Source organism: Astyanax mexicanus, chromosome 11 (assembly GCF_023375975.1).
Source record: "Astyanax mexicanus isolate ESR-SI-001 chromosome 11, AstMex3_surface, whole genome shotgun sequence".
Classification (NCBI taxonomy): domain Eukaryota; kingdom Metazoa; phylum Chordata; class Actinopteri; order Characiformes; family Acestrorhamphidae; genus Astyanax; species Astyanax mexicanus.
This window is the reverse complement of record NC_064418.1, coordinates 30,693,832-30,720,923: the sequence shown is the minus strand read 5'-3', so window position 1 is coordinate 30,720,923 and position 27,092 is coordinate 30,693,832. Positions and strand designations below refer to the sequence as shown.

The window sequence follows — 27,092 nt, the reverse complement described above, 5'->3', positions numbered from 1 at the left end:
TGTCTAGTACTTTATTTATCTCTGTTCACAACACAGTTGTATCTGCTGTAACTCACCCAGAAGTGCAGTAACACAATTGTCTGCTGTCCATGCACCAACAGCCTCTACTATTTACTCTAGATGTTGTTTTTGCACTAGACATGATTTGACAAACATCATTCCAGTTCATCCTAAAGGTACTGGATGGTGCTCAATCATATCAGAAAACACAGCTCCACTGCTGCTGAGCACACGCCTGAAGATCTGTGTAGTTCAGTTTCTCTCCCACTGTACTTCATTTTTCATGTTTTCCTGCTCCTGACACACCTGATACAAATAAAAAATGTGGAAACAACACACTCTACCAGTGTCACTACAATGCTCTTTTTATTTTATTTAAATAATGTTTTCTATTTGTTTATATGTTTCATATTTGTAAATGTGATTAATGTTTGGTCTGTTTTTTGTTGCTGTTGCTGTTGGATGATGTATATGATTTTTGCTGTAGACTTTCAGCTTTTATTTCAGGTATTTAATATGGATCTGATACACATTTCAGAAGATAACACTTTCTGCCAGAACCCCACCTTTTTTCTTGTAAGCAAAAGTACTGGATCCGATAAACGAAGTGGAGTTATGAATATAATTTGTTATAATTTGTTAAAAGGGTGGTTTACATATTTGAATGTTTGAAAAAAATCTCAAAATGAAGTCGCAGAAATCACTGGGTTAGATTTTACCAACTCTTATCTTTTTTCAAATATATATAATATGGTCTTGTAGATTTTTTCTTATAATTTACCTTTATTCACTTGTATACAGTCTTAGTGACTAAAATTGTCATATGTTGTGACATGGAGCATGTTATAGAGCATTACATTAAAAGTGGGTATAATGTGATAATGTAAGTCAATTAATCCTGATTCTTTATCATTACTATATAAAAGTATAGCAAATATGTTACCTTTTGCATTATTTTACATTATCTCCACACATAGAAAGACGTTTGATCAAATTCTTTCAATATACTTTTAATTATTTTGGGAATACCTTCACGCTTTCCAGCAACCATTTGAGTTTACATGATCCTTAATAACCTCAACCAAATACGTACTAAATCTGTTTCAAGTTAGTCCATAGCGTCTGATATGTGGACTCTGACTTGGCCACTCGAAAAGGCGGATTTAGGTTTTCTTAAGCCATTCTGTTGTGGACTAGCTCCGGTGTTTTGGGTCATTGTCCTGTTGCATCATCCGACTTCACAGAGTTACAGTTGATGTACAAACACACTCACATTGTCCTGTAGAATGCTCTGGAGCAGCAAAGCAGACCTAAATCACGATGTTCCCTCCACTATACTTTACGGTGGGGATGATGGTTTAATGGTGATTTATAGTGGCTTTTTTATGTCAGATGTAGTGCAGCAGTAGTATCACCTGTCATCAAAACATTTTGCCAGTACCATTTGTGGAGGGCCAATGTGCTCTCTGTCACACCTTAGCCTGTGTCTGTCCAGTGTCTTTCCTTTTTTTGGTTCCTTCCTGCTCCTGTCCTGTTCTATTGTTTACCTGTCATGTTTCCCAGCCATGTGCTTCTGTTGTGTTTTGGTCATGTCTCCACCTTAGCCCCGCCTTGTCATCTGTAACCCCTCCTGTCTCATTTGTAACTCCGCCCCCCTCTTGATTGATCCTCAGGTGTTTCCAGTTTCCTGTTCCCTCCTCCTGTATATAAGCCCCTTTGTTTCAAGTCTTCCTTGTCTAGTCTTTTGTTGGTTTGTTTGCTGTCCGTGGACAGGTTTGTTTCATGTCTCATGCTGTTTGTTAGATTCCTGTTTTCAAGTTTAGTCTTCTTTAGATTTATATTCAGTGTAACTTTGGTTTATTTTGTTTGTTTGTTAGTTTGTTTTAGTTTGTTTATTTAATAAAATTATTATTCTGCAAAAAAAAAAAAAAAAAAAAGGAAAGACACTGGACAGACACAGGCTAAGTTGTGACACTTTCAGGGCTCTCTGTGACTTTGAAAGTCTTCCAATGGTTCAACAAAACACCTAAATTAACTAAACCAATCAGATAGTAAAGGGCGGGACCCCACAGTGCAATTATTTTATTTCAAAAGAATTAATTAAGAAAACAGATTAATTTAGGTTGGAAATATAGTCAGTTTGTCTCAGTTTTTTTGTTTTTTGTTATGTCAAAAAATAAAATTGACTTGCATTTGCATCCTGCCTCCAACATGTTACATAAAGCACAACCAACTGAGGATGCAGCAGGTCGGTCATTGCCCATGCTTGATCAACAGGAGTTTTTGGACAGCCTCATCTCCAAGCTACAGGATGGTAAACCACTCCTGTTACCCTCCTTGACGTCAAGCCCCAGTGAGTATGATGGGGAACATGGAACCTGTGTGGGCTTTATTATGCAATGCACCATTTATCTGGAACATCTTACATGCCCTACCCCTCCGGACGTTAAAAAGGTACTTTTAATAAAGACTTTGTTAAGGGGTAGAGCATTACAAAAGGAAAGACACTTGACAGACACAGGGTAAGGTGTGACATCTTTAAGTCTTCGTCCTCACTCAGCGATGTTTTTACCTAATTGATGAGTCTCCTTATGCTCTTGGGGTAATTTTGATTCTTGGGAGAGTAGCCACAGTTCCAAGTTATCTTTATTTGTAGATTGTTTGCTTTACTGTAGACTGGTGAATTTCTAAATTCTTTGAAATCACTTTGTAGCCATTTCCAGCTTTATGTAATTCAACTTTTTTTGATTGTAGACATTGTATATTATATTTGTCAATACCCTTGACTTAGATGAGGATCATATCATGTTTTGACAAGTTAATGCAGTAAACCATGATATTCCAAAGGGTCTGAACATTTTAAAAACACCAGGCAGGTGTTGTGGGACTTTTGGTCCATAACTACCCTTTTTCCCCTAAAGTTTTAAAGACATTTATTTTTAAAAATGAATTAAGCTACAGGATTTTCATACAAATTGCAGGCTGTATAAACATCTACAAGAATTCTCCACCCAACCTGGTAAATTTGGGATGAACACACCCTTTTTAGAAATTAATGTTTGACATCAGTGGCATTACAATGGAATAAAAACAGTTTCTACATGTTCAGCAATTAATTATATTAATTTAACTTAATATTTATCATATTGTCTCTCTACTTACAGTTGCAAGAAAAAGTATGTAACCCTTTGGGATTACTTGGACTTCTGCTTAAATTGGTCATTAAATGTGTTCTGATCTTCATCTAAGTCACAACAATAGACAAACACAGTCTGCTTCAACTAATACCTTAAAATAAAACCATGCAAACATATAGTTTTAGTGTGGTATTAGTTTAAGTAGACTGTGTTTGTCTATTGTTGTATCTTAGAGGAAGTTCGGAACACATTTAATGACCAATTTATGCAGAAATCCAAGTAATCCCAAAGGGTTCACATACTTACAGCTTAAGCTGTCCATCTTGTAGTGGTGAAATCTAAACAATAAGTAATTAAAATAACTTAATACAAAAATCTAAATGTATATGTGAACCATAAGATCACAATAAACAGTGGATCAATGCTGGATCCACTGTTTTTATCAAATGTCAATTTAATGTAATTGTCCACCCATGCATGTATAACTAAAAATAAAATAAATCTGGAAAATGTAATGTAGCATGAAATCATGGATGGGGACCAGGACTGTGTCTGGTTTAGTAAACTATTACTACTAAAACTTAGTCATCAAAGAAGAAGAAACTGATAATAACTTTCCTTTCCGTTTCCCAGTGTAGTGCAAATGTTTTCGATTGCTATTGCACTTGTATTGCTATTCCAAGACAGTGGGAGTAAAAGCTAGGGGGAAAAATAGAAAAACTTGATTGATTTGTAGGGGTTGACACATTTGCTCTTTCAGTTGTATTACAGTCTAATTTATTGCACACGTACTCTGCTCTCTCTGGAGTTTATATATCCAAATTCTTGCTTGTGCCACACATTACACATGAAAAGAAGATACGGCTGTGGGATCAGCACATGCTGAATACATAAATGCACACTGCCTTCAGGAGTAACATAGCAGAGCATGTGCAGAGCAGATAGTCTCATGCCCTAACAATAAAACAAAAAGATAACTACTTACTGTGTGTCTTTGAGTGAGCTCTTCAAAAAATCAGACACCCTATTAGCTCTATATCTAAAATAAAAAGTAAAGACTTAAAGTAAAGTACTTTAACAGGATTTGAACATCGTCTCATTTGCAAAGATTAACCTCTTCAATAATTCAGGTTTGTTGGACTGTGTGGGGCATCTCCCACATGACAGTCTTTGATGTTATTTTGAGCCTCTGTTCTCTATTAGATGAAATTACTGTAAATTACAAAGGTGTCATGCTCATCTATCATGCCATTTTTTTCTGTCTGAGAAACAGAAAGTTCATGCTGTTAATTTGCTGTTTGCACACTATTACAAATATAGATTAGGTTTTTTTCATCACTTTAAAGTACTTTATGTACATTTTATACAGTGTCTGTGGGTTTTGTCATGTCTGATGTACTATCTGGTTAAGTTATTTGTGCATATATACATACACAGCTCTGGAAAACAATAAGAAACAACTTAAAAATGAAGAGTTTCTTTAATTTTACCAAATTGAAAACCTCTGGAATATAACCAAGAGGAAGATGGATGATCACAAGCCATCAAACCAATCTGAACTACTTCAATTTTGCACCAGAAGTGGCATAAAGTTAAACAAAAGCAGTGTGTAAAACTTGTGGAGGAGAACATGCCAAGATGTATAAAAACTGTGATTACAAACCAGGGTTATTCTACCAAATATTGATTTCTGAACTCTTAAAATGTGTTTTCTTTGCATTATTTGAGATCTGAGAACTCTTTCTTATTTTCTGCAGATAAATGCTTTAAATGACAATATTTTTTTGGAATTTTGGAAGAAATGTCTGTAGTTTATAAAATAAAACAACAATGTTAATTTTACTCAAACATATACCTATGCTGAAACTATTTTGAAACTGATTCAAAAACTGAAGTGGTCTCTTCATTTTTCCCAGAGCTGTATATGTATATGTATTCAGAAATAAATAATAATATATTACTTATATATTAATTTTCTCAATTTTTTTCTCCATACTTATGGAAGGCAGCTTAAGCTTTGAATTCGCTGTTATGGTAAGAGATCAGGGTTATTTAAAAAAAGTTAAATTTATCTTTAAAACAGAAAAAGTCACCATAAACAATTCAATATGTCTGCAAGTCTAGGTCAGTATTAAATGTCTAGTTTTAATTTAAATTTCCCTTACAATTGTCTATCCTATCATTGTCCACCTTGTCATGTGTGCAGCTTTTCGTGCAACTTGCCAGGAGAGGCTGGACACGCATGATGCAAAATAAAAAGTGATTAAGATGGGAAAGTTTTGAGGGCCAGAACGAACAGTATTCTCATAATAACTCTAATATTGAGAATGTAATATATGTTCTCCTGAGTCCCCTAAGATCGTTTAAAGAGAAGGATAATAAAAAATATTTTAGATCTTGATCTTTGAAAGACAAAATACCCCTAAAAGATTTGACAGTACCATCTGTATCTGTATAAGAGCGTTTTTAAATACATTAAACTCTGAGCACATTTTTTACTGGAATATTTAGCACTGGGATTTTCTCAGCACATATATGTCTGTCTTTAATTAGTCTGGAAAATTAGTCCAAAGAGTCCTTAATAATTTATAATGATAACAAAAATGAAAATCAGGTAAATTCTGCAAGCACTAGACTGGTGAACTTTTACATCTACATGATCTGGCTGGTCTCACAGAACTGCCACTGTTTTGTTGTCAGAATACAGAACATGCCTTTTTTAAATATTAAAAGTTTTATCAAAATGTATGTGTTTGGAATAAAAGTAATAGACTACCATAAGCTATAAACTCACTCAATGTCTTATAATAAATTATTGTTCAGAAAAAAAAACAAAAAACTGAACACCTATGCTGCTGTATTAGTAGCATGGATTGTCACTTACCATGGGGGGCGCTCTTGCAAGGCAAATTACTCCATTACTACAAAAGGGCTGCAATGTTTTCCTGTGATTTTTACACTGTAGTTCAACAGCCCTGTTTAAATGACAGTCTGTTGATTTTCTAATTGAAGTTAAGAAATCCTCCACAGTACAGAGTTAAAAAAAAAAACAACAACACTTTTTAGTTGTGAAACAAAACAACAAAAAACACTTTTCCAAAAGTGTTTTTGGTGACATAACTTAGAACTTATTGTTGCACAGTTTTTTTTTGTTTTGTTTTTAGCTTAGTCAAAATAGCAATTTATGCTGCTGTATTTGTTTAACACTGTTAAGAAACTAAAGGAAAAAAAGGAAAAAATAAAGCTAAATAAATGCTACATGTTTTCATTTTTCCTAATATGTTGAATTAAACAAATAAACATAAGTTATGCTCTCAAATGTGAACGTTTGTTCTCGGTAGGGGACTTTCAAATACCTATTTTCTCAAAAAACCTGTATTAAGTCTTTTAATACCAGTAAAATATACCTGTATTAAGTCTTTTGTACCAGTAATATTTATTACCAGTGTTGTGTTATTTTTAGTCATTCAGTCAAAACTTAGCTATTTGGTTGTTTTGCATCCGCCTGAATGTTGACATAAAACATTTTTTCTGTAACTTCGGTCTTTTTCTGTTACCTATCAGGTTCTGATTTATCACATTTTGTTTATTTAATAAACATTCAGAAATCATAATCTAATAATAAACCAACCCGTCTGTGCTGGAGATAACTAGACAATTTATGTTTTCTTGAGATTGTGAAAGATTGTGAACTTAAGTTTCAAAGGGAGAATGGATTTATCAGTTGAATATTAGTATTGGTACTAAGGTGAATGGAGATCTGTTACTTTTCTTGGAGCTTCTGTGTCATAAAGGCTTCAGCAGAAGATCAACTTCACTCAGCACACTCCTAAAACTTTTCCACAAAAAGGTTTCTAACTGGTTCTGATTTTGATTGTACAAGACTGTGGAAACCTAGAATACAAGCTTTGCATCAGAGTATTTTTTACTTTTGAAACTATTGAAAGTATTTCTGTAAGAAGATCATGGAATTTCCATATCATCCCACACCACAAATATAGGTTATATAACACTGTACTTAATGGTGAGTTCAAAAGAGTGTAGATGTGAAGATAACCAACATGCCTTCTATTTTATCAGAATCTGTATTCACATACTGTCATGCGGTACTGACAACATGCAGTCCTGGGGCAGCTCCTTATATTGTTGATATTCTAAAACTAAACTTGCAAATATATGTGTTACTTATTACAAACAAAATGATGTTTGGATCATTTTGGAGTATTTTAATGACTAAGAGTTACTTAAATTAATAGAACCATTCATCTGACTAACAGACTGACTTCTGTAAACATCAAATGAAGTTCAACATGTGTACTTATACTAATAAATTTGCAGTGCCACAGAACCAAGGACCAGTTTGATCAAACAAAAAAATCCGGTGAAAACCCTTTACATTGGTAAAGAACCTTCATCAACTTCTTTAAAGCTTCAAACTAATGTTTTTTTAAAGTGTTATTCTGTGCATCAATCAAAAAATACTTTTCATAGTATATTTCAGCCAAAATATATATTTTTTTGTGTTACAGAACTAAAGTTTTGTAGACCTGAAAACATCTATATTTCACTTCTATATTTTTACTAGGACTTTAAACTTCCTCTGCCCTGAGAACTTATCCAAAAGTTCTGGTTTCAGCAATAAAGCAACTTTACAATATTGCCTAAAAAGTTATTTTTCCCATCTAATGGAGGTATATATATCTTTTTTTACAAGGGTTACAACATTTCTAAGCAGTTTTTTTCTTTTTTTTTAAACACTTACAAGCTTAACGACACTTACTGTTCATGAGGCCAACTTTTTGAAGTGGATGAACAAGTTATACTCTTTATTTCCACACAGCAATTTATTTATTTAACAGTTGGTTCTGAGTAGCATGCTAAAACACCCCACAAGGAGCGAAAAACTGACACTTTCCTTCAACAAAAGCTATTAAATATATATTTACAGGAATGCGAGATCTTCCAGCGAAGACAGAGATCTTAACACAAGTTCAAAACTTGTTAGTGGTATGGGGGCAGCACAGGGAGGCGAAACGTCCTTCAGAGTCCCTATGAGAACTGAAACTGACTTGAAAATATTATTTACAAGTCCAAAAAAAAAAACGGACAAACAAAAGTTCCAAGATAGCGCGTCGCTTTGAGCGTTGAGAAGAAAGCAACTCCTCGGTTGATGGAGAAAGTTCCACTGGGCAGACTGGGAGTCCTCTGCAGTGTATTGCACTAGTCTACGGTCTTCCTTGTGATTTATTTTCTGTGTTTTATTTAGAGTTTTTTTTATAGGTGTCTCGTGTCCTCTCGTTTGACGTGGTGCTCCGCGGACTTTTCGTGAGGTTTGCTCTTCTTGTTCTGGTGGGTCTTGACGTGCTTGGCCAGGTGGTCGCTCCTCATGAACCTCTTGCAGCAGTCCGGACACACGAAGCGCTTCTCGCCGGTGTGCGTCCTGAGGTGCCTCTGCAGCTCGTCGGAGCGCGTGAAGCTCTTTCCGCAGAACAGCCAGTTGCACACGAACGGCCTCTCGCCCGAGTGCCAGCGCAGGTGCGCCTTGAGGTGCGACGTCTTGCCGTACACCTTTCCGCAGCCCGGGATGTGGCACACGTGCTGCTTCTTCTTTCCGGGCTCGTCGCCGCCGGAGCCGCTGGAGGACTGGCAGTTGGGGCAGCGGCAGCGGCGGCACCGGCGGGCCGTGGCCAGGGGGGACTTGGTGTGCAGGAGCGCAGCGATCTGGCTCTGGTACTGCGCGAAGTCCGTGTGCCCCAGAACCAGACTCCTCTGCAGGGGGAAGCGGTGAGGCGCGAGCGACGACGGGTGGCTCACGTGGTTGCCCTGCTGGAGGCTCCACCACGGGATGTCCTCCCCGGGGTTGGGGGAAAGCTGTCTCTGCTGCTGGTGCACCAGGCCCGAGTGTCCCGCCACGAAACCCGGCATGGCGGACGGAATCGGGGTGGGCGCCGCGTACGTTACGGCCGGGACGTAGGTGGGCGGACAGGCGGACTGCATGGAGCAGGGCAGCATCTTGACCGGAGAGAAGTCGTACGGGTACGTGGGGTCGGCCGGCGGGGTCAGCGGGAGCTCATGGTGCGACGCGTAGGAGCTCTGCAGGTGCGCCGAGAGTTGAGATTTGGAGGATAGTCCGAACGAAGAGTTGCCGGATAGGGCGGACTGAGGGCTCGCCTCGTTACTCCATGGGTGAAAAATCCGCGACGGGGAGCCGAGCGTGGTGTCGTACGGGACCTGGAGGAAGTCCGCCGGGTTGGATCCGTGGTGGTGGCCGATCCGGTTACACGTAGCTGCCAGCAGCGCCAGAGGGGAATGCTTGCTGTTTTCCGGCGAGGAGTTGGGTGTACGGTCCTGGATGGTCAAAAAGAAGCAATGTTTTCTTGTTAAAAAAAAGAAAAGCAAGAAAGTAACACTAAGGACACACTAAGTCTGAGGAGCAAGTTCTACCACCCTTCAGGAGCGTCTCTCTCTATCAATCTTCACTTTAACTCACGTTCAAAAACTAGCCTACCAGTCTAACTCAGACAGCGCATATCAACAAATTAACCTCTCTGTTTTCATTTCTTCTTTTTTTTTTCATCAGTTTTTTTTAAAGAAAAAGCGCCCTCACGACACGATGATAACTCTGATTGCTATTGTTATGTGATCTTTAACAAGGTCCCACAAGATCAAACACTTTCTAAAAAAAAATGAAAAGAAAGTAAAAAAATCCAATAACGTTTAAAAGTTCGCACGAACCTGCAGAAACGCCTGGAGAGTCTCGTTCCTCAGCACAGCCACTGCTGCCATGGCTAACTTTCTCCTTCTCCTTCTCCTGTCTTCTCCACAACAGTCTCAAAGCAGAAGGTTACAGAGCGCTGCTAAAAATGACAGGGAAAAAAAGCCTCTTCTCATGCATGGAAAAGTGTAGCCCCGGCGCTTCCTCTCCTCAAGATATCCTTGGACTATCTGAGGACTGAAGGATCACTTCTTAGGATTTGATAAGGACTTTGGTGGGCCGCCAGCCAGTCAGGAGTAAGATTTATTACTTTGAAGTTTGCCGCTGCCCAATCATCAAAGAATAGCGGCTCTTTGAGAGGGGGAAGCAAATCCTTTGAATCCACAAAGCTCCTATGGTGTGTTTGTTGGTCTGGATAAAAGGGCTGATTATTAGGGGGGATGGGAAGGGTGGAGATAAAGGCGGGACAATTAATGAAGTAATCACTATGTGGGAAATGTATATACACAAATAATTGGATTTTCTTGATCAAAGACCCCTCGCCGCCTGGAGACCCCCGTATTGGATGCCGGAGTCACCCGATCCTCCTTTTTGTAATTAAGGATTTGTAGCGTGGCCCGTTGCGACAATGCCACCGTGTTATCTCGAGAGATCTCTTGGTACGGGCGTGTTGGATGGCTTCGCGAGGGGAGGCGAAAGAGACGGGATAATGGGATTCAACACAAAGTTCATAATCATCCTGAACCCCTCAGCCCCCCTCCTCCTCCCTCCCTTTCCCCTTCCCATTTGTTCCTGCTGAAAACAAAGTAAAATATCTAAATCTGAGTGTTCACAAACACTTAATCTTCAGTCCAAAGTACATTAAAGGTACCTTTATAAATTCACTCAGTAAACTTCATTCAGCTATAACGGCTTCTTTTAAGATGTCCCACGTTTTAATCGTCACAATAGAGAGCACAGTTTACGCTCTCTGACAGCTCTGTGCCACCACTTACATAATGCAATAATACAAACTAACATTAATTAAAGCTTGGCAGAGCCTCAGCACTTTAAACAGCCCTCCTAATTGGGAATTCAAAACAAATGACAAGCGGTTCCTCTGGAGTTTGGTTGTGAAGTGATTATGGTGTCACCGTTGACTAACTGGACTAATTAAAGGTGTGGAAGTGACTGAAGCAGGATGATGTCTTATTCTGCTCTTTCCTGGATACTTGAGCCACTGGGAAATTGTGTGAAGGAGGGAGGAGTTCCCATCTTTAGGAAAGTGGAAACACTTTTCAATCCCCTCCCCACCCTCTTGCCTTCCCACCCTCCCGCCTCCTATAAGCTCCTCAAGACTTTATCAGTTTAGTGGAACCTCAGTGACCTCTACACACCTTAGCCTGGTAGCCCCACTATGTGTATATATGAGTACTTACTTATAAGCGACAGTGCTGAAAGAGCTAAAATGAGCAGAACTTCAGAGTGTTAAAGTAAAAAACACTGATTGTAAATTTCATCACATAGGGCTTGTGTAAGGATCAGCGACAGAAGCAATTAGAAACAGCACACGTTTTCAGAACCGCCACTGTCCCCCGAAAGTTTGCAGTTGCTGATTTTGAAGTGGATCGGTTGCTTTGAAGGGATTAGCACTCCTAGTCCTCTCCCACGGCTTTGCACACACAGTCATGGGGCAAAGGGGGTTCCCGCTGGGCCCAAAGGCTATCTCCGTTTTCCTGCAGCCCACAGAGGATTGTCACGGATGCCCAACATTTCAATTTAGCAATTCTTGTTTCCCCCCACTTCACCTTTAACAATGTGAGACACTTTAACATCAGCTGTGTGAGGGCTGTGCTTAACTCCTTATGTACAACTGTGCAATAACCATTAGCAGCGATTTCAATGTCAGAATGAATTAGACTTAAAAGCTCACGTATATTTACCATTTGACCACCCTTAGGATCTCTATAGGAGCTCTATAATACTTTATAATCTGTTAGGTTCTATATAAAGTGTACTTTCTGTGTCAATTTTTGTTGCAGTTACTGAACAAATAACATTTCCACAAAGCATCACCAATTTCAAAAAACAGTGGATGGCTAGAATGGTGTAACATGAGCCCGGGTTGATTCTACTTTCTGACAAACATCCAATGATAAGTGTATTTTTTTTTCTACAAATAAGTTAACATGTTTAACTATTGGTGACATTCAGGACAAGACAGTTGGGGTCAGTGTCAGAGGAATTAGAATATATTGGATTCAGATCAGACTAAAAACGTAACTAAACCAAACTAAACTAAATAAACATATACATACTGCTGCATTTTCGTTGTTGGGTACAATATGTTCAGCCACATACTTTCTTTGGTTTTAACATCTGTATAGCTTATCAGAGGCTAAGGGACTTGTACTTTTATTTTTAGAGGTGCTGGGACTCTTTGATGCACAACATATGCACCCCCCCTTTAATGCACAACAATACACAACAAATTAATTTCCCAGGTTATTTCTTTTTGATTAAGATTTTTTGTAGCTTTAAGGCATTTAGCTGACACTCTTTTCCAGAGCGACTTACAAGATTACTCATAGTACAGAGGTGGGCCAGTGTAGTGTGAGGAGTCTTGTTAGTGTAGCACAGCATAGTCACCCAGTGCGGGAATTGAACCCTCGTCTCCCACATTATGTGGTAGCTCACTGGCAGGGTGTGGTGTTATCCACTTTGCCACACCAACCACTTTTGGTTGAGTTTTTATTCATTCTTTATTTCGTTCATTCAGTCTTTTGACATCAATTAGTTTTATGACTGAATATTCCAAGTATTTTTTTATATTTTGTTTTTGATGACCACTGATCATTTTCATATTCGCTTTAATACTTTATGAACAGAAAACAGTCTTTATATTTCTGTATAAATAATACGTTTCTATATGTAAATAATAAAGCTTTAAACATCAAATTTGATGAGAATCACTTCCTCATCCATGTTTCTGCCTGGAATGGCTGTAGAAACCTTTGACTGGGATTCCAGCATTTTGTTTTTAAACAGTTGTCATGTGATCAGTAGATGGTACAGGCAGTGTCTCCATATGAGGTCAAAGGATCAACATCTTTAAAAAAATCATGGTGCAGATAAAAAAAAACTAATAATAATAAAAAACTAATAATAATAATAATAAAACAAATAATAATTACTTATAACTTTCTGTAAGTGAGTAATCTACTAACTCTCATATTATCTAAAGTAATTTTAGAACAATTGAAAAATGTGCTCAAAAATACAAAAGCTGTTTTTCTTTATAAAACAAGATGCCATACATAAAATAACATGAAGATTAAAAGAAAAATACTGCAGGTACTTTTTGACCCATGCTGTGCATTAATAGGGTAGTGATACAAAAAAGGGGTTTTATTCAAATAGCAAGAAAGGAAAAAATAAATTATGAAAATATGATGATCAAAAACAAGTTAATTGAGAATCATTAAACTCTGAATGATTCAATTAATTTATTGCAAATATATAGTAAATGAAAACACAGCCGGGTCACTTTTCATCATCAAAGACTTAAAGTGGAGTTAAACCTAGCATTAATTTCATAAAGAAAAGTTTTAAATTGGGAAAGTTACACACCCTTAGACTACCCTCTCAAGTTGACATTTTTATATTAAGACATGAGCTTCTATGCCACCCCTAACACACAGTGTCCCAAAGGGAGATCTTTCTACCAGAAATGGGAGAAACGGGATGTGGGGCTGTACAGGGTTTTCCTACAGGTGAAAGAAGTGGTCAGTGGAATAAATGTGATGTAGTGTCATATAGCTGCCCTTTCAAATGAGAAACTTTCATGGTACAAGACAATTGTTGGCAATGATGGCAATTCTCTTCATTTAGGCCTTTAGTTTTAGTAACAACCCCTCTAGAATATTGCAGCCCCCATGGGTAAATGCCCTTTAAATTTTGCCCTTGCCCCTCAATCAGCCTGAGTCTGCCCCTGGTTATGAATGGAAATACAAAGTAAAACTACTTCACTATTGTAATTTAATACCAAAATGCTGTGTATTTATCAATTGGAATATTATTTTTTCTTTTACTTCACTATATACTTTCCATGAGTTTAATACTTTTACTCTGATACATTTTTTCATTGCTGCATTGTTAATTGTTAATACAATTACAAAAATGTTAGGAATTATTCCAAACTATAAATTCCAAATTATAATTAAGTAATAAAGTTGATCTTATAAGAAGAACAGTCTGCTCCCATTCTGCCTTTCACTCTGATAACTTTCCACTGCTTTCTGTAATACCTACACAACACACTACTGTACTTTTACTTTTAGTACTTGAGTAGTACATTTTACAATAAACTACTTGCAATTTATAAGTACAAAATTGAATTCTTTAACTTTTGCTTAAAAAACAATTCAACTTCTAGTCAAGTCACTTTTTTAATAGAGCAATTCTGAAAAAGCATAACAGGCAATAACATCCAGCTTTCATTAAGAAGCTTCTTAAACAACTTTATTTCTCACAGATAATGTGGTACAAACAGATAATGTGGTACAAACAGATAATGTGGTACAAACATGTTAAATATGACAGTATGACTGGCAACTTTACACCCCCAACGCCCCCCAACCCACACACACACAATTTCAGTCATGTTTACATCCTGTCAAACTTCACTGTTCACTTTAGCATGTTACCTTAGCAAGCATTTCCAGTTTGACTGTGCTCTACTGGACTGTAGTAAATGAACAACTACACAAACTACAAATACAGGCAGTATAGAGCCCCATTACTCCTTTACTAGAATTAGAAATTCAGTCTACCAGTGTGTTTAAATCGTTTCAGTGTAGAATGTAGAATCATACAGAAACTCTGTCACAGCACTGAAACATTTACATACAGACTGAATAAACTGAAAAAAAAAAAAACATATAACAATGAGTGTACAAATCTAATAAAATTCAATTGAACAATTCTGAAATATCACAAAACTAAAGCAAAACAAAATTATAACACATAACCTGGTGCTTAGAATCCTCTTTTTACAACAAAAAAGAGATTCTTCTTATTATTATTTAAAGTGTAAAGGCCAGCCATTTGCCTACAAACAACAAAAAAATCCAGTACAGAAAGTTTCAGCTTCAGTATTTACAATAATCATAAACATGGAGTTGTTTAAAATCATAAAATCAAAAATATCAAATATATAAAATACAATGTCCCAACTTTGAGTGTAGTTAATACCATTCATTGGTTGGGAATTGAAGAAGGCAATCTGTGAGCGAGAGAAAAAGCAAAAGAGAAAGAGAGAGAGAGATTAATTAGTCATTATGGGAAAATGATCAAAAAAATAAATGATCAATGCAACATTTTTTTTTAATTTAAAATCACACACAAGTCTGATTAAACACAGTTTAAGCTGCCTTTTATTACCAAATGACTAAATAACAACTCTTTAACTAGAACTTAACTAGAACTGCGGCATCACTTTAAAATAAAGAAGAAAGCTAAAAGCACTGACATTTCCAGCACTTTATTTGAGCCTCTGTTTTAGACAGGTCAAAGTGAATAAATTGTCTAACTTTTCATGTTCTCTGGACAGACTGCAGAAGAAGAAGAAAGAGAAAAAAATTGGTTCCACATCTGTCTCCCACACTAGAAAGGGGAGCACGGGAACGCGAGAGAGACGGAGCAGGGAAGATAGAAAGAGAGAGAAATGAGAGAAGAGAGAGAAATGCTCGGGGCTACCGGGTACTTGAGCCGCTGTAATGGTGTCTCGTATGAGAAAACATCTGTGAATTTCCTCAGTGATCTACAACAAAGTCTAACTCAGAGCAGTCACTCAGCGAGCCTTTGAAGTCCCTGCCTGACAGAAAGCTGCCATTGTACTCAGCCTCCAATGCGCTGCAGCCCAACTCCGCTCTCCCCAGCCTCCAACAGTTTCCCCTGAAACCCGATACGGCCGCCTCTCCTCGAGCTGCCAGGCAAAAAGCGAAGGCTGCGCGTTTAAAGGCCGAGCCTGGGCGGTGCGCAGACAGGCCGGGGGTCACGAGAGGAGGGAGAGGTCAACATCCAAACAGCAGCTCCCCGGCTCCGTGTGTGGCAACTTGGCTGTGGGCTGCCGGGGGGCTGTCAGCGCGGGGTAATTGCCGGGGTCACGTTCTGCGCTTTCCCCAGGTCCGTCAGTTTCAGCCTCGTGAAACGGGGACGCCGCAGTGTGTGCTTCTCAAATCTGTACGCATTATATTTTTAGAAGAATATTTAAAGGCTGGCTGTGATTGGGATGTTTGGCCTTGGGAAAAGTGAGACCCCCTTTGTTTCTGAATTAATCAAATGTTGCGTTTGGAAATTCAGAGTTTGCTTTTAATTACTATTCACATTTTTCTGCAAAAAAAACACAAAACAACTCAGTTCAAGGACTCCCTGATCTACTATTCATACAAAACTATAGTGAACTGCTTTCTTTCATATGAAAATTGTAATTACTGTGTGATATTCTCATTTCAGCCCAAAATGAGCTGCACAACAAACTCACACAGCAAACATGAAAGAGAGGCAAAGAAACCCAAACTACTATAATGTAGAGATGGCATATGAGTATGAATGGTCAGATGGTTGACAACAACAGACTGCTGGACAAGAAATGTATCTAATCTTGGTTTAACAAGTATCAATATCTGAAAAAATACATACTGGTCTTTTCAATAAGCTCCTTTGTAGCATTCAAACCCCAGTACAACCACCCATTATTCCTGTACTAACATTTTTATTATTAGTTACTTAACCAAGCCTTGAATATACATACTATGAACTGCTGTCTTTCATATGAAAATATGAATTACTGGGTTTTTATTTGATTAGAGAAGCATTTAAAACTTACATAACAAATATTAAATAAAGACAAAAAGAAAACACACCACTAAAAGTAGGCACAGAATATCAGTGCCTTTAACATTTGGAAAGATATGAGTAAAAATGTTGAATTAATCATTGGAGGAGACAAAGGAGCAAATCAAATGAAACTTCTCATACTGTCCGCTGTAAAGTTATAAGCTGTATATTTATTGTATGGTGCAGCAGAGTGTTTAAGAAGTTTAAAAGAGCATAAATATTTTTATACTGGTCTTAATTTAGGTTCTTTAGTCATAAAAGTCATATAGGTTAAAGCTGTATAGTTTTAAAAAGAGTAGGCCTTCAAAACGTAGTGTTTATGAATTTGATACTTAATGTTTCAATATCGTATCGACCACCTGCGCTAGGAAGCCAAGATCTGACACAATGCTCTTTTTACAGAGCCCTTTGTAACAGTACACCACTTGGACCCAACCAACCGCAATGCTTTAACAATTTGTTAGACATTGAGGTAAAAAATAGGGCTTTTAAGGTTCTGAGCCTGTTATTTTACCAACTACTCTAAATTATTCTGTTACTACTGTAAAAACTAGTACACATATGTTAATATAATAAAGTTATGTAGTTCTAAAAGAGAGAGAGAGAAGTTTATCTCAGTTATCATTACTTTAACAGAGACTAAGGAAAATGACCTTCAACTATTGCATTCACTTATTTTTTTGTTTTTTTTTTGGGTGAAGTTCTATTAATCAGTGTGTGTCTTTAACTCTTAAGGATTATGAGCCCTGACAGAAGGTGCAGTGTTGAGCCTAATACAGTAGTTACACAGAAGAGAGAGAAAGCGCGAGAGAGAGAGAGAGAGAGAGAGGTGGAGGTGAATCTGGGGATCTGCACGTGTAGCTAGAGGAGTTTCTCTCGGCTGCTCCTCCTGACTGTGAGGGACAGATTTGCGGCTTTGCCTCCTGAATCTAAGCGGGGCCTGAGCCGTCCTCGCCGCGCGCTCCCACCCCGCATTTACTCAATGGCAGCTGCTCGCTCCATCTGGGAGGGCTTCGGCAAGGCCAAACAAAACAGGTTACACCTTCGGCCATGCCAAGTCCTGTAGCCTCCTTCGGTCCGTACAAACAACAGGGGCTAATCGCAATTTCACGCTCTGATTTTCTCCAGAGCTCCCTCCAACCCCCGCAGGCACAGCAACGTTAAATAAGCTCATTTTCAGAGGAGACGGGGTACAGGCTCACCCATATGGTGACACAGACTCACTGGTACAGCGGAAAGTGCTGCTCCACTTCAACCTAAAGACCAATCGAGGGGGCGAGAACTTCACTACGTACACAGACAAGGCATTAGATTATGACCAATTCTTGACTTCTTGTTTCTACATTCAGTTCCACTGATTGCTTAGAAGAGTTTGTAGCTCTCAGAGGTGTCAGTTAAGGTAACTAAGTATTTCTACTTTGTTACTTAAGTAGAAATTTTGGGTATCTATACTTTTATTTTTTACTTTATAATAACTTTTTACTTCTACTCTTACTTTTGTGTGCAGTGATCGGTACTTTCTACGTCTTACATTTAAAAAAAAAATAGCCTCGTTACTCATATTTCATTCCAGCTTGATTTGATTCCAGCTGGTCAACATAAAAAAAAGATAACCAGATGTGGTTGGATAACAAATATAAACATATACCATTCAGACCCTTATTGGTTTGTATTTGAAGAGTTTAGGTGTAGAGGTGTGTAATTTAGGGCCAAAAAGTAAAAATCCCTCCCAGGATTTCGCTCCAATTGCCTGGCTGGCTTTGGAGCTAATTGAACCTAATCCCTGGGATAAATTTTAATTTCTAAAGTAATTTTTCCCTTTACATTACTTTTACTTTCACACTTTAAGAATAAGCAGTACTTTTATACTTTTACTTAAGCAAAATGGTAAAAGTTGATATTTCAACTTCTACAGAAGTATTTGTAAATCCCAGTATCTATACTTCTACTTAATGAATGTGAATACTTTTGACACCCTTGGTAGTAGTTCTTCTGTTTCTGTGCAAACTTTGTCCAATCACTGTCCAAACTATATTAGGTGACTCATAATTTTAAGAATTGAATCAACCTCATTGTAATCTATGTGTTCTATAAATCCATATTCTGTTCTCATTTAGCTTCTATTCTGTGGTTGAAAGGTGCCTGTCCTTTGTGAGTGGTGCTCATATGTGTATATGAGTGTAAGACGAAGCAGCCTCTTCTTCCCTGATTGGCTAGATGCAGTGACCATATTCATATTAATCAAGTTGAGCTCTGCTTAACTTCTTTGATGAACAGCGAAGCTACATTTAATGTAACACAATCAGCATGCACTGAATTGAATGCATTGAATGCAGCCCTGCTGTTTGGCGGAAAAGTTCAGCAGAGCTCAACTGCCCACAGGACGCGGCCCACAGGATGCTGTTGGCGGTACTATTCTCAGCCCAGCAGTGACACTGAGGTGTTTAAGAACTCCAGCAGCACTGCAGTTTTCAGATTTACCGGATTACAGTCTGCAGTCTCTTGTCATCTCAAGACTTGACTACTGCAACTCTCCACTGGCTGGTCTTCCACTGCAAGCCACCAAACCCCTGCAACTAGTTCAGAATGCAGCAGCTCAACTCATCTTCAATATTTCGAAGTTCAGTCATGTGACTCCTTTGCTGCGTTCCCTCCACTGGCTTCCTGTTGCCCCCCGCATCAAATTCAAAACCCTGACGCTGACCTACAAAGCCAAAACTTCTTCCTACTTGATGACAATGATGGTCAAAGCCAGATCTGCAGAGCTTGGCTCGAACCACCATCCCTTAAGTTCAAAAGAAAACAAACATCCTGACTCTTCTCTGTGCTAGAGGACCAAGGTGGTGGAACAAACTTCCACTGGGTGTAAGAACAACAAAGTCACTTGCGATCTTCATTTGCCGACTAAAGACTCATCTTTTCAAAGAGTTCCTAAACTAATCTTTAAAAAAAATTAAATAAATAAATAAATAAACTCTCCTAGGGTTCTAAACATTATCAAGCTTGGTGTATCTCTTGATCCTAGTCTCTACAAACTAGCTATGGATATTTTGAAGTAAACAACGAAGCACTGTTGTTAGTCACTCTGGATAAGGGTGTCTGCTAATGGGTATAGAAAAAGGAGGTGGTCATAATGGTAAATTCTTGATCGGTATATATTCATTATATACACACACACACTTCACGTTGTACTTCTAAGCATAGTTCAGCCAGTCTCAGGCCAGTGCAGCTTCGTCAACTTTCGTAATCACTCAGCTATTCCTTAAGAGAAGTGAAGTAGCTTTTTGGGGCATAGCCCACGCAAACTCTTCAGGGATCTTACTTCTTATCCCTTTTTGTATTCACTCAGTGGTCATGCAAATGCGGGTAATTCAGTGGCAGACAGAAAGCCCTCAACAAATTGCAGGTGTTAGGAAGCCGAAACAAAGGCCACTACAACCCCTAATGGCATCTCCCATCATTAGCAACTCTTTGATGTGCATACTCCACACTCTCTTTTATCTCCTTCCCCTTCTCTCTCTCTCTTTCTCTCTTCATTAATGCAGTCTATAGGGAGGGTACTTTGACACAGAGGCCCTGTACCGCACATCTGACATCTGTTTGGCTGTTACGCCTGTCCCTCACTCGGGCGTCAATCACCACGCGAGGTTAAGAGCATCGTAACTGCATTAATCTGTTGATATCCTTACACTACCTGTTCACTATGCTGCTGAAGACTACACGCACACCATGAAAACAAGACACACACACACACACACACACAAGCAAGAGCTTTAATTCAGAGCTTTATCGTACTGACGTGATTATGCTGCATAGTGCTTGTAGTATGAAGCTTTTGTAGAAAACGCTTAGCAGCAACTCCACGCATGTATATTTGTGTGAGTGTGTGTGTGTGTATGTGTGAGTGTGTGTGTGTGAGTGTGTGCGTGTATCAATAGCAGGTTACCTGCTTTACATCTCAGCAGGTCTGAAAGAGAAGCTTTAGAAACACTGCTATTCAAACTCTCTCTTTGAACTCTGGAGGATATAGAGGCAGGACAATGCAAGTCTATTTGTGTTCATCCTTTGAAGTCTGCCCTCACTATTAATATGAGAAAGAGTATCCTGTCTGACAATAAATACTTTTCTACCTTCCACTGAAGGATTATGCCTCTGAAATATCTGAAAAGGTGAAGCGGAGAAAAAAAGGGGACAAGACGCAGTTTAGAACAAATAGTTAAAAAATGGAAGGAATAACTTTAGTGCCGAACAACATGAACCACATTAAACGAGTCTGTCTGTGGCTCCAGATGCGCGCAGCTCTTTAATGAGTAGAAAACAAAGGCCAATCACGCTTTTATGTGGAGGTATTAAAGAAAGCAGGTGCACGACCCACTCCGTTTACTTGGCTCGGGCCTTCAGTGCAAAATGCAGGCCCTGTAATGCTCTACAGCTCTGTTTTGACTGAATGTGTTTATCAGGGGGACACCTGTAACAAAAAAAACAAAAAAAATGTCTCCTCAGTCTTATGATACTATTTATATCAAAGGGCGAGTGATAATCTGTTATAACCTGCATGTCCTTGACATAGAATCGCATTCACAACAGTATTTGCTTTTATTTCATATTTGCTTCTATAAGTTTTACATTTCTGATTGGAAGTCTAATAATTTAATATTCACTGTGAAGCCCCTGTGAAATGCAACACCCATATCAGAAAAGGTTGGGACATTATTTAAAGGATTAAATAAAAAAAACACGATGATTCTTATTATTACTTTGACTTTAACTTAACTGCAAATAGTTTGAGCCAACACATTTACTGTTTCTGTCGGGCCAACATCTGTGCACTGTTTAAATACATCCATTCCTGCTGTTCAGGCAACAGAGTTTCAGGAGTTGTTTTGTCCTATTCTCCCTGTACCCACTTCTTCCACGGTCATGTGTTTGTAAACTGTGAAAACATGTGGTTTTGCATTGTCTTGTAAAATATTCGTGAATGTCTCTGGAAAAGTTGCTGGATTTGTTATCAGCAACAAGTTATCAGGACCTGTTGCTGATAACAGTCTGTATGGTCCTTTTTTATCATTTCTGTCACAGGGAAATTACATGTATAAAGGTGCACAAAAATTACTTTAAAATACATTTTATTATTAAGCATAGTGTCTTGTACATTGACCTAATTGAAGAAGTAATATATATATAATAAAATACACAAAAAATAGCATGTGTTACCTGTCCCCATATAATTATTAAAATCTTTTAGAGATTTGTCATGTTTTGCATTGTTGTGTAAGTCCAAATCCCATCTATGTTTTTAAACATTTTTTTCATAATAAATCCATAATATTTTAGTTAAAATACACATTTATTTGTGTCACTGGGTTTCAATAATTCCTGTTACTGTAACACATTCTACAAGTCATATCTACAACAGGAAGTGACATCAGTTGGTTCTTCTAAAGACCATGGGAGGGGGGACCAAAATTAAGTTCCCACATTTATTTTTCTGTATATATTTATATCCTGTTACCTAAATTAATGTTATTTGTTTTTTTTAAATACAAAGTTTGGGAAAATCACTTGAATGTGCTCAGTGTCCTCATGCTATTAGCATAGCCACCATTTAGCTATTTTTCCATGTTTTTGCTAATTCTATGCTAAAAACTCAGTCCTGTTACTTTCAGTCCTGTTACTCAAAACATAAAAAGTAACAGGAGTGAGTGCCAGTAACAAAAGTGAGTTCCAGTAACAGCAATGAGTGCCAGTAACAGGAGTAAGTCAACCATTTGTTTTAAATAAAGACTTTCTTGAGAAAAAATTAAAGACTTGCTTTTAAACATGCTTTTTAAACATTAAATGAGTTTTGGTAACAGGACTGAGAAAAATGTAACTTTGTATCTTCAGCTTAGAAACTTTGTAAAAAATAATTAAAGCTGCCTGAGTTTGACCAGTTCATGTTTTGAATAGTTAAATATGTGTTATTAGATTCAGAGTTGAAAAAATAGATTAAAAATAAGTTTAATTTGGAAGAGTTAAAATAAGCAAATGGCATCAATTCAGTGGAATTGCCCTTAGGTGTTCTGTGTTGAACAGTAAAGAATTTTTAAGGAACACTTTTTTTCAACAATTTAATAATTTTCGACACATCTGTTGACAAACTGCTATATATCTGTCTAGTATTATCTACTGCCTTACCTTGGTCCATTAAGACGTAGCCTTTCATGGATACTGCTTTTGTACCAAATCCTGATTACAATCACTTGTTCAAATCACCTGTTAGTTTTGGTTTGACCTCATTACTAGCCCTAAATTCTACCTGTGTATTGCAGGCCTGAAATGCAGGAATGGATGTATTTCCTGTTAACAAATGAAATTAAGTTGAATAGACAAAACATTAAATATTTGGGGTTCATCCTGTCTGCCATTAAATTAATCAAAGTAACTGTAGGAAACACTTTTTTTTATATGCATTTTATTCTATACTGTTTTGAAACATCCTGATGCACAAAGTAATGTTATGTTCTACTTTATAAGTTACTTAAATTGGTGTCACACTCAACTAATTTGCATGTCTCAGGCTGCTTTTATTGGGTACTGGGTATCCACGACCCATGGCAAAAAGAGGGAGCAAATTAGCAAAGGAAAAACTCCACTAAGGCACAGCACTTCAACGACTAAGACAAAAAAAATTGAGAGCCTTTTCCAAATTGATTTCCATGCCAAAGCAGGGCCAAAATAATCTGGGGAGCAAGATCTCTGTTAGCGGATTCCGTGTAGTATAAAGAGACACTCGCGGCTGTTGGAGTGACCTATTTCAGATGGAGGGGTTCTGAGGGACGCAATATAATACACAAGGAATATTCTAATTACCTCTAGATCCGGAGAGACCAGTATAACACTGGACACAGTGGGCAGCAATTATAATTAGGGCTTCAGAAGCAGACATCCAGCAAGCTCACACACAGAGTACAATTTCAGTTAAGTGACTAGGCTAGACTAAACTAAACTACACTGTTGTTCAATTAATTCAGTGTTCAGATGGTTTAATTTGTGAATTTTTTAAATAAATGTATTAATTAGAACCTGAGATGCAAAGGAGAAGCTAATTAGCACTGTTACTGAAGCAAAAGCTACACAAGTGTCAGCTGGTCAGTCTAAAATTATGTTTAAACTTTCAGCCCAAATCTGATTCTACTAGTGCATCTAAGAAAAATAGAATATCATCAAAAAGTTACTTTATTTCAGAAATTCAGTTAAAAAAAACTGTAGAAAAAGTGCTGTAAGATTTTTTGGGAAACCCTGCACTGACTTTGGACTTGATACAACACAGTGGACCAACACCGATCACATCTAAGCTATGTTTGAAGGTGGTTTAATTGCACAACAGTAGAAGTTTAGTTTTGACAGAACTTAACAGCTCCTTCCTACCTGCACTCACTCCTGAAGGCTTACGGTACCTCTCGGCCGCTGCGCTTCTATGACCGTCAATGAACGTCAAAGCACACTCTCCTAACACCTCTAACAAACTAACTACTTTTAACCTCTTTTCCTTCTTCCCCTCCTTCACTCCTCTATCCCATTATTTCCCTTTGACCTCCTTTAGGCCCTATCTAAAGATGTTTTACCTTTAACTTCTATTACTTTTTGTACTTGACTATTGTAAGTCGCTTTGGACAAAAGCGTCTGCCAAATGTAATGTAATGTAATACATTTATGATGTCCGATGTGATCACTTGAAAACAACAGTATGGACAGTCTTCTCAACAGGTCTGATTTGAGGAACAAATCCGATTTGCTGGCAGTCTGAACATATCGCCTATAACAAGCCAATGCTTTTGCCAAACTGGTAGCACCATCGAAATTAAGCTAAGGTCAAGTTTACTGAACCATTAACACAGAGCAACATGAGACCTGAATGAATCCAAATGCTGGATTTATAGCATTAATAAACTTTTACAGCTTGAATAAGATTTCACTCTTAAACTGTAGAGCTGGCAAAGCTTTCTCTAAAGGAGAAAAGCAGAGCGAGAGAGGAAGAGAGAGAGAGAGAATACGGGTGCATAAGCGCACTCTCAGTCCCATCACCCTTCCTATAAAGATCAAAATCTTTGCCTGGGCCCTGGGGTGTCAACAAAAGGAGATGAAGTAAATGATATGCAAATTGAAAAAACAGCGCCACAAATCTACATGCCAACACAGCTTTGCCCTACACATCTGAGCAGGAAAAAACACATGTTTCTGCTGATTTTTCACAGAACACTTTCTTTTTTTCCCCCTCCCTCACTTTCACCACAGCAGCGTTTCATCAGTGGAGGTGTCTGGATACAGTGATGAGGAGCGCGGCGGTGGAGGAAGTTTTAGGATCGTTTCTAAGACGCACCGCGATCATAACAGTCTTATCTCTGCTTAGGTGCTGTCTCTGTGTTTCTCTCTCTCTCTCTTTCCCTCCCGCTTGCTGAGAGAGGGGAGATCAAGAGAGAGGAAGCCGGTTATCTGACTCCTCAAGGAGGCCTCGATTTAATGATTTTATCGTTATTAGTTTGATAAGCTACATTTAATGAAAGAAGGATATCGCAAATCTAAATTACAGAATAGACATTGTAAGGCTTCCTCAACTTTCTAAGTGGATAGGAGGCTTTGAAATGGAGATATGGGCCGACTCGATAAGGGCACACACACAGCCCCAGAGGGAAGTATGGGAGGTCCTCTCGCTGTGAACCTCCTGCTTTCTGCTCTACATTCACCGCTTCTACTGCTACGGTCATTATGTCTGGCCCATATGGCCATGAAAAAAAAAAAAAAACTAACCGTTAACATGACCACAAAAACGCCTGTGCCTCTGCTATTGTAAACATTACAGTAAAAAGAATATGGAACGTTGTTTAATATTATGCACTGAGGTGTGTAATGTATACAGTAGATTGGTTAAGACACATGGATGCATGGATAGATGGGTGGATAGATGAATATATAGTCGGATAAATGGGTGTAGGGGTGAGAGTGTGAGTGGGTGGGTGGGTGTAGGGGTGAGAGTGTGAGTGGGTGGGTGGGTGTAGGGGTGAAAGTGTGAGTGGGTGTAGGGGTGAGAGTGTGAGTGGGTGTAGGGGTGGGAGAGTGAGTGGGTGTAGGGGTGGGAGAGTGAGTGGGTGAAGGGGTCGGAGAGTGAGTGGATGTTGGGATGGGTGAGTGAGTGGGTGTAGGGGTGGGTGTAGGGGTGGGTGACTGAGTGGGTGTAGGGGTGGGAGAGTGCGTGGGTGCTGGGGTGGGAGAGTGAGTGGATGCTGGGGTGGGAGAGTGAGTGGGTGCTGGGGTGGTAGAGTGAGTGGGTGTAGGGGTGGGAGAGTGAGTGGGTGAAGGGGTCGGAGAGTGAGTGGATGTTGGGATGGGTGAGTGAGTGGGTGCAGAAGTGAGAGAGTGAGTGGGTTAGTGGGTGGATGAGTGAGTGGGTTTTGGGGTGGGAGAGTGAGTGGTTGTAGGGGTGGGAGAGTGAGTGAGTGGGTGGACGAGAGAGTGAGTGGGTGGATGAATGAATCAGTAAGTGGGTGTAGAAGTTGAAGAGTAAATGGGTGGGTGAGTAGGTGGAGTTAATTGGTTTAGGGGTGCGTGAGTGGGTGGGTAGTGGTGTGGGTGAGTAAGTAAGTGGAGGGGTGAATGGGTGGAGAGGTGGGTGACAATGGATCAACTTTGTTAAAAGAATCCTATGAAACACATAAAGTGTACTTTGCTTTGAAACTACACAGATAGTGTATATATTAAACATATATATCATATGTTTTGTGCATTGTGTTTAAGCAGACTTCAAAAGAATGCAGTTAGAACATTGGTCAGTGTCTGTCTGCCTGTCTGTCTGTGCTCTAGCATGAGACAAGAATGAGAAAGGAAAGCTTGGACACAAAGTCATATTAAAGCCCTCTCCTCTGAACTGTGATTAATCTGGAACAAAAAAGTCCCTGATGTTCAGCATGAAGCTGGAATCCCCCTGCACCACAGGATACACTCCAAATCCCCCATCAAATGTGCATCGTCATTAACTTTTCTATTTATTTCTTCAACATCTGCACCATTTGTCATGTATATCAAAGCAAAGTGTGTTTTTCCCTTAAAACGCAAAAAAACTACAAAGAAAAAGTGAAAGTGGTTCAGAGTGAGGAAAAAGAGGGAGAAAAGAGTGAGAGAGATATTAAAACAGCTCAAGTTTAATTTGTTCTAATCCTGAGCCAGTGTTGTTCCCACTGTAGAGAAATAAAGTGTTTGTACGTGAAGCAGCTGATAGTGATGCTGAGGCTGAGTAAGCACTCTAATTGAAAAATAGATGGTGTGTCTTTTTAAGCACTGTTTTTTTTGGTTTGAGCACTTTAATTTGAATTCTGTCTGAGTAC

At 38.6% G+C, this 27,092-nt stretch overlaps 2 protein-coding genes across 2 annotated transcripts in view; both read right to left on the bottom strand.

Moving 5' to 3' along the window:
* Positions 1-7,806: 7,806 nt before the first annotated feature.
* Positions 7,807-10,558, bottom strand: sp5a (Sp5 transcription factor a). Its single transcript, XM_007253498.4, has 2 exons — positions 9,873-10,558; positions 7,807-9,485 (listed from the first exon to the last, which is right to left on the bottom strand). Exons 1-2 carry the CDS (start codon positions 9,921-9,923, stop codon positions 8,412-8,414), a joined length of 1,125 nt encoding a protein of 374 aa, XP_007253560.2. The 5' UTR covers positions 9,924-10,558; the 3' UTR covers positions 7,807-8,411.
* A 3,752-nt stretch (positions 10,559-14,310) lies between these two features.
* The window catches only part of myo3b (myosin IIIB), a 95,849-nt gene continuing 83,067 nt past the window's right edge, over positions 14,311-27,092 (bottom strand). Inside the window, exon 27 of the mRNA XM_049485214.1 lies at positions 14,311-15,115. The gene's annotated coding sequence lies outside the window, so the exon portion shown is untranslated. The remainder of the gene's footprint in view (positions 15,116-27,092) is intronic.

Bases quoted from the DNA above. Each gene is read 5' to 3' on its own strand.
- sp5a (XM_007253498.4), bottom strand. From the start codon at position 9,923: ATGGCAGCAGTGGCTGTGCTGAGGAACGAGACTCTCCAGGCGTTTCTG. The intron at 9,486-9,872 runs GTTCGTGCGAAC...TTGACCATCCAG, and splicing joins CTCTCCAGGCGTTTCTGCAG to GACCGTACACCCAACTCCTC.